The sequence below is a fragment of the Coregonus lavaretus genome (assembly GCF_964263955.1).
Source record: "Coregonus lavaretus genome assembly, contig: HAP1_SCAFFOLD_1545, whole genome shotgun sequence".
NCBI lineage: Eukaryota > Metazoa > Chordata > Actinopteri > Salmoniformes > Salmonidae > Coregonus > Coregonus lavaretus.
In genome coordinates, this window is record NW_028166828.1 from 92,501 (window position 1) to 100,000 (window position 7,500).

At 49.1% G+C, this 7,500-nt stretch overlaps 4 protein-coding genes across 4 annotated transcripts in view; all 4 read left to right on the forward strand.

Moving 5' to 3' along the window:
• LOC311114250 (histone H1-like) overlaps nt 1-323 on the forward strand; it is a gene marked incomplete at both ends in the record, with an annotated part of 624 nt that extends 301 nt beyond the window's left edge. The window contains one exon of the mRNA XM_084189510.1: nt 1-323. This exon is cut by the window's left edge and continues 301 nt beyond it. Within this exon, the coding sequence (XP_084045636.1) occupies nt 1-323 (323 nt within the window).
• An 819-nt stretch (nt 324-1,142) lies between these two features.
• Nucleotides 1,143-1,529, forward strand: LOC311114267 (histone H2A; the record flags this gene model as incomplete). Its single annotated transcript, XM_084189526.1, has 1 exon — nt 1,143-1,529. One exon carries the CDS (start codon nt 1,143-1,145, stop codon nt 1,527-1,529), a length of 387 nt encoding a protein of 128 aa, XP_084045652.1.
• Nucleotides 1,530-1,937: 408 nt separating this feature from the next.
• Nucleotides 1,938-2,418, forward strand: LOC311114270 (histone H3.2; the record flags this gene model as incomplete). The annotated part of the gene is made up of 1 exon (XM_084189529.1): nt 1,938-2,418. The coding sequence occupies exon 1, from the start codon at nt 2,008-2,010 to the stop codon at nt 2,416-2,418; it is 411 nt and encodes a 136-aa protein (XP_084045655.1). The 5' UTR covers nt 1,938-2,007.
• Nucleotides 2,419-5,215: 2,797 nt separating this feature from the next.
• On the forward strand, nt 5,216-5,527 carry LOC311114244 (histone H4; the record flags this gene model as incomplete). The annotated part of the gene is made up of 1 exon (XM_084189505.1): nt 5,216-5,527. The coding sequence occupies one exon, from the start codon at nt 5,216-5,218 to the stop codon at nt 5,525-5,527; it is 312 nt and encodes a 103-aa protein (XP_084045631.1).
• Between the last annotated feature and the right edge of the window lie 1,973 nt (nt 5,528-7,500).

Here is a 7,500-nt window from a genome sequence, read left to right on the forward strand (position 1 = left end):
AGAAAGCCGTCGAGGCGAAGAAGCCCGCCAAGAAAGCCGCAGTCCCCAAAGTAAAGAAGGTGGCCGCCAAGAAGCCCGCCGCGGCGAAGAAGCCCAAGAAGGTAGCAGCCAAGAAGGCCGTCGCCGCAAAGAAGTCCCCCAAGAAGGCCAAGAAGCCCGCTACACCCAAAAAGGCCGCCAAGAGCCCCAAGAAGGTGAAGAAGCCCGCCGCAGCGGCCAAGAAGGCAGCCAAGAGCCCCAAGAAGGCTACAAAGGCAGCCAAGCCCAAAGCCGCCAAGCCCAAGGCAGCCAAGGCCAAGAAGGCAGCCCCCAAGAAGAAGTAAACCTATTACAAACAGTGTTCTACTCGATACATGTTGTACCACAAAAGGCTCTTTTAAGAGCCACCCACCTCTTTCCATAGAAAGCGCATTGATTTCCATGTACTACCTGTCGTGGAAAAGAAATTACGCACACTAGGCTACTTTTACGCACACAACATTGTCCCACTCTGGGTGTGTGCGAAGGGAGAGGCATATAATAGAGGGCCAAAATGGCTCAGAAATTCGACCTCACGAGTGCACCCTCACCAGCCATTTTTATATATGAGCCACTGGGCTATTCCCGTTCAGAGGCAGGCTGCTGTGATGTGTTACAAGTGCCATGTAATAACAATAACAATACTATAGTGGCTTCGAATTGAAACTCACGAGTGCACCCTCAACAGCCATTTTTATATATGAGCCACTGGGCTATTCCCGTTCAGAGGCAGGCTGCTGTGATGTGTTACAAGTGCCATGTAATAACAATAACAATACTATAGTGGCTTCGATTTCAAACTCAAGAGTGCACCCTCACCAGCTGTTTGTTTCCCATTTGGAGAGAAATAATGTGTGGATGTCATTTCGGACATTTTGGCGCTCACGCGAAATGACACAAAGTAACAAAGTCGGAGGGAAACAAAGTAGCCTCTCACTCGCTGCCTGTGGGTGGGAACCGGCTTAGGGCTGTCTGTCTGTCCATCTGTCTGTCCCTCGCTCCAATTGGATAAGGCCACACCGGCCCGGTGGCCAATCGTTGCCTCTTGTGGCGAGGTATATGTACGGCTCTCGAAGTGGCGAGCGGCTCATTCAGACTTTCTGTGACTTTCTCAAGCTACCAATATGAGCGGAAGAGGCAAAACCGGAGGCAAGGCCAGGGCGAAGGCAAAGACCCGTTCATCCCGTGCTGGCCTCCAGTTCCCCGTGGGCCGTGTGCACAGGCTGCTGCGCAAAGGCAACTACGCCGAGCGTGTGGGCGCTGGCGCACCAGTCTACCTGGCCGCCGTACTCGAGTACCTGACTGCTGAGATCCTGGAGTTGGCCGGCAACGCTGCCCGTGACAACAAGAAGACTCGTATCATCCCCCGTCACCTGCAACTGGCCGTCCGTAACGACGAGGAGCTGAACAAACTGCTCGGCGGTGTGACCATCGCTCAGGGTGGTGTGCTGCCCAACATCCAGGCAGTCCTACTCCCCAAGAAGACCGAGAAGGCAGTCAAAGCCAAGTAAATTCGCTACTGCGACTTCAACTTGACTACTCAACCCCCAAAGGCTCTTTTAAGAGCCAACCACCTAGCTCTCCAAAAGCGCAAAGTACCTTTCTATGACCGCAATACATTGAGTGGGTGTATACACAACTATTTCGACATTCTGTGCCCACATGAGGCCTTGCATGAACAACAACACCTACTTGGCCTCATTTGCCATAGCAGGCTAGCATTAGATGATACGTGCCTATAAGCTGTCACTCTTGACTTTGGCGACTATTATTGCGCGTAAAGGGCCGGCGGCGTCCTATTGCGCGCGCACCGGGAGTTTGAGTTTTGGAGAGGCCGGGCCTCCCGTCCAATGGCCAACGGAGGAGGCCTGCGAAACGGGCCAATCGGGGTGGTGGGGAGATGGTGTCCAATCAGCAGGCGCCACTGCCGGCTTTATAAACTTCACATAGGCATTTCGAGGCTATACTCCCGACTGTCAGAGCAGCGCCATGGCCAGAACCAAGCAAACCGCTCGCAAATCCACCGGTGGCAAAGCCCCCAGGAAGCAGCTCGCCACTAAGGCTGCTCGCAAGAGTGCCCCGGCCACCGGCGGTGTGAAGAAGCCTCACCGTTACAGGCCCGGCACCGTGGCTCTGAGAGAGATCCGTCGTTACCAGAAGTCCACTGAGCTACTCATCCGCAAGCTGCCCTTCCAGCGCCTGGTGCGAGAAATCGCCCAGGACTTCAAGACCGACCTGCGCTTCCAGAGCTCCGCCGTGATGGCCCTACAGGAGGCTAGCGAGGCTTACCTGGTCGGCCTGTTCGAGGACACCAACCTGTGCGCCATCCACGCCAAGCGGGTGACCATCATGCCCAAGGACATCCAGCTGGCCCGCCGTATTCGCGGAGAGCGCGCATAAATGAGGATGACCTGAACTCGAATATCCCCCAAAGGCTCTTTTAAGAGCCACCTCCATATTTCCATCAAAAAGGCACAATTGTTCCATGTATACACGCACCTCTACATTAGCCACCATGTATGTTGTTCACTAACACGTCTAAAAGCTACGTATTGCACCTTTTTAGTTGCCTGAAGTCTAGCTTCAATGTTTGTGTGTGTGTATATACACAACCATCTGGCATCATCCACTTCCTTTGAACTATATAGTAACACAGTAAAATGCTTTACAAAGGAGGGGAAAAAGAAACGAGTGATAATATAGGCCGAATAGTAACAAGAATTGTGTTCAGATGAATAATTGACACTATTAGTTGTGTGTAATAATAGCCTTGCATGCAGTCCAGAAAAAACATTGCATGCCAACTTACTTTGAAAGTCCCATGTTGCAGTGCTGCTGAGAGACTCATGCAGAGGCCCAAACTTTACAATGGAGCACGGAGGCCATCTTGTGGTTAAATGTGGGTACTGCACCTCATGGTGAGTCCCTTTCAGCATTTGCTCTTTAGGCCAGCGTTTCCCAAACGCGGTCCTGGGGTCCACAAGGGGTGCGCGTTTTGCGTTTTGCCCTAGCACTCCACAACTGATTCTAATACTCCCAGCTTGATGATGATGAGTTGATTATTTGAATCAGCTGTGTAGTGCTAGGGCAAAAACTCCCAAAATGTGGCCCGAGTTTGGGAAACCCTGCTTTAGGCTAATACTAGCCTATTAGGATGACTTGGTTCGATCGCTTTAATGGCAACTGCTGAACTCTGGTTTCACTAATTACTTGTCCCAGGTCACCATTATGAATCCAATAGCAAAACAAATGTTTCAAAATAGCTCAATAGTGAAAAAAGGCCAGGAAATGATGGGTTCTCAGCAATATTTCACCAACAACCAATCACTATTCACGCATAGACATTAGGATCATCAACAAATATTCCTAAGTCATACTACAAAAGGGTTGTAACGAAATGGATTTGTCTGTTCAATGCAAGTTCAACGTCAAAGAAAAAGTGCATCACCACAACAAACGTGTCTTTAGATACACTGTAAAAAATGACTTTGTGGAATGTACTCAAGCTATTACAGTCAACAAAAGCACACGTCATATTGTTGAGTAGATCTTTTTGCTTGTTTTTATGAGTAGATAAGCTTGAGTAAGTTGAGTTGATGTGGTCCAATACATTGAGTAAAGATGATAGAGACGTAAAAAGGATTATATTACGTTGATTCGACTCAAATAGACATTGTGTTATTTTACCTGAATGATTCATCCTATTATGTATTTAGACCAACTTACTTTGGATTCACTCAATCACATCCCTTAAGAGAAAAGGTATCCGGACACCGGGAATCCATTTATTTAAACATCAACGGTTTGCAAAACATCTGTTATTATGAGTTGACAAATTACGTAATTGCAATCAACACTGCAGGTAAATCATGATTGCTGCAGGTAGGCAACACCGTAGAAATAGGAACTACAACACTAACAACAAGTGACATTTACTCCTGATGTAATAAATAAATATAAATAAATAATTGGTCATTTAGCAGACGCTCTTATCCAGAGCGACTTACAGGAGCAAATAGGGTTAAGTGCCTTGCTCAAGGGCACATCGACAGATTTTTCACCTAGTCGGCTCGGGGATTAGAACCAGCGACCTTTCGGTTACTGGCACAATGCTCTTAACCACTAAGCTACCTGACTGACCTGTTGCAACCTCTACAACCACTGTGCTTATTATTTGACCCTGCTGGTCATCTATGAACGTTTGAACATCTTGGAGAAAAATGTGTGAAACCACTGCCTATATGAGGAGCTGTCGTTGTTTGTTTTATTACCACATACTTATGGAAATTGCACCGGTTGAGAGATGATGGCTCTCTTGTGCCTACGGTGAAGGGTACTTCTGATCCAGCAGGTGGTGCTAAGATCCCTCCCTATATGACTTGAATGATGAGTTGATTTATTCCTTATAGCTCCTAATGATTTTAAGGCCAGTGTTGGCAAACATTACTTGTGCTCCAGCAGGTGGCCATGACATCCCTCCCTATATGACTTGACTGACCAGTTAGTTGATGGACTCCTTATAGCTCCTAAATTTAATGATTTTAAGGCCAGTGTTGGCAAACATGACTTCTGCTCCAGCAGGTGGCCATGAAATCCCCCCCTATATGACTTGACTGACCAGGTAGTTGATGGACTCCTTATAGCTCTTAATGATCTCAAGTGTCTGTGTTTTTATGTGGTTAGGAGTTTTGCTCACTGCGTGTCCCCCTTCCATTTCAGTGTTTCCCAACTCCAGCGGTAGAGTAGGCTACCCCCAACAGGACCCATTTTTCTTGTAGGCCTGGACAGCCACAGCTGATTGAACAACCTGTCACCTAAATTACCAAGTCCTCAATGAGTAGAATCAGGTGCAACAACAACAACAACAACAACAACAACAACAACAATATGAGGAGAGGGACACAGTGTACTAGCTGATCTCCCAGTTGTCACAGTTTGGCCTTGTGTTCCACATAGCCTATATCAGTATTTGAGTATGTTTCCCGCGCACGTTAGTTGCTTTCACGTCATCTTTGAAATCGCTCCTCCCTAGTCCCCTAGAACGAGCGCCCTCCCCTTTGCAACGCCTCCGAACATATAACAGAGGCGCGCTTTCTGTGCCGCCGGCCTCAATCAGGTCGACCAAACGCAGATAATAGCGCACCGCGCACCGGCGCTGAAATCATTCATTCACTTGAACTCAACTAGCGAACACACCATGTCCGGAAGAGGCAAAGGCGGCAAGGGACTCGGAAAAGGAGGCGCCAAGCGTCACCGCAAAGTTCTCCGCGATAACATCCAGGGAATCACCAAACCCGCTATCCGCCGTCTGGCTCGCCGCGGCGGCGTGAAGCGTATTTCCGGTCTGATCTACGAGGAGACCCGCGGTGTCCTGAAGGTGTTCCTGGAGAACGTGATCCGTGACGCAGTCACCTACACCGAGCACGCCAAGAGGAAGACCGTTACCGCCATGGACGTGGTCTACGCTCTGAAACGTCAGGGACGCACCCTGTACGGTTTCGGCGGTTAAACCCACTCTCTTCGGAACCTCAACACCCCGACTCGAACCCAAAGGCTCTTTTAAGAGCCACCCACATCCGCTTAAAATGGGCCCATTCCATGTAGTGTTATATATAACAACAAATGTTTAGTATGCAATTTAGTAAGTAAGAAAGTATGAGCCACTTCGAGTGGACAGGGAGTATTAATTAGAGGATTCTAATGTCCCGTCCACTTTTAGCGCACAGAGGGAGGCCTATATCTGACAGTGGCAAAGTGTAAGAACGTTATTATTTTGGGTCAAGCAATAGTGGAATTTGGACAACATAAAGCCACCACGAGTCGGTAGACGTGGCTCGAAAAGAGGGGGACAGCGCGCACACACACACACACACAGTCCAAAATGGGAGCCCTATGTCTGACGGTGCCAAAGTGGGCAATTCTATCACCAGCATTATTTGGCACAACAATCGTGCCATTTGGACACCTATTAAAGCCCCCCTTTTGAAACACACAATTCCCCATCGGTCACAGAGCATAGGCTATAGAGAGGAGGGAGGGAGGGAGGGAGGGAGGGAGGGAGGGAGGGAGGGAGGGAGGGAGGGAGCAAGCAAGCAGGGGAGTGTCTACGGCCGCTGACTTTGCTTAGCTTCCTCTTCATAAGACGGGTAAGCGCCCTTCACCCCCTCATTCGTTTCTGAGAAGCAACGAGACATCATCATGCCCGAGCCAGCAAAGTCAGCGCCCAAGAAGGGCTCCAAGAAAGCCGTCACCAAGACCGCAGGGAAGGGCGGCAAGAAGCGCAGAAAGTCCAGGAAGGAGAGTTACGCCATCTACGTGTACAAAGTCCTGAAGCAGGTCCACCCCGACACCGGCATCTCCTCCAAGGCCATGGGAATCATGAACTCCTTCGTGAACGACATCTTCGAGCGTATCGCCGGAGAGTCCTCTCGCCTGGCCCACTACAACAAGCGTTCTACCATCACCTCCAGGGAGATCCAGACCGCGGTGCGCCTGCTGCTCCCCGGTGAACTTGCCAAACACGCCGTGTCCGAGGGCACCAAGGCCGTAACCAAGTACACCAGCTCCAAGTAAACAGCGCATTTGGACTGCTCTACTAACCCAAAGGCTCTTTTAAGAGCCACCCACTCTGTCAGTAAAAAAAGCAATTCCATCGCCACCGAATGAATGCGTAGGTAGGCTGCGTTACATTGTATCATTGTTTAATGGGCGGCGCGCGCCGCCTCGGAGAGCGGCTACATTGTATCATTGTTTAATGGGCGGCGCGCGCCGGCTCAGAGAGCGGCTACATTGTATCATTTCCCCTGCCCGTTCCAGCGTAGGGGTTTAGCGCGCCTTTTTTGGTGTCTTTGCGCGCTGAATAGTAACCCATGTTTGTCGGGCTCTATTCCAGGTGAAGGCAATGTAAAATGGCACCATTTGACAAAGGGTGTAAATAAATAAATCAAAAAGGCAGTCTGTTGGGTTTGATTGGAAATAAATTCCCTTTATCGTCTAATGAGCAGATAGTCATTTTGAGTTGACTTCCTGAATCGGTAGGACACGGATGGAGTGAATGGATGCTCCATCATTGGACTATACCCTAATGATGTGAACGAGAATGATGATGGCAAGAATAAAAAGGTGGTGAATAATATGAATGTATATTTTTTATATATATATATATATATATATATGAACGTAGCCCTTTTGGCCTACAGGTCATTTCCGGTCAAGGTCACATCATCCATATAGTCCCCTGTAGCTCAGTTGGTAGAGCACAGCGCTTGCAACGCCAGGGTTGCGGGTTCGTTTCCCACGGGGGGCCAGTATGAAAATGTACGCACTCACTTACCTGTAAGTGGCTCTGGATAAGAGCGTCTGCTACATGACTCAAAATGTCCACGTAGTGTATTTTCCTTCCTACTACACTCACGAGGCAACAGGATAAAAGGCAGTGGCTTCCACGTGACAAAGTGGGGATATGAATGTGTCTGTAGGCCA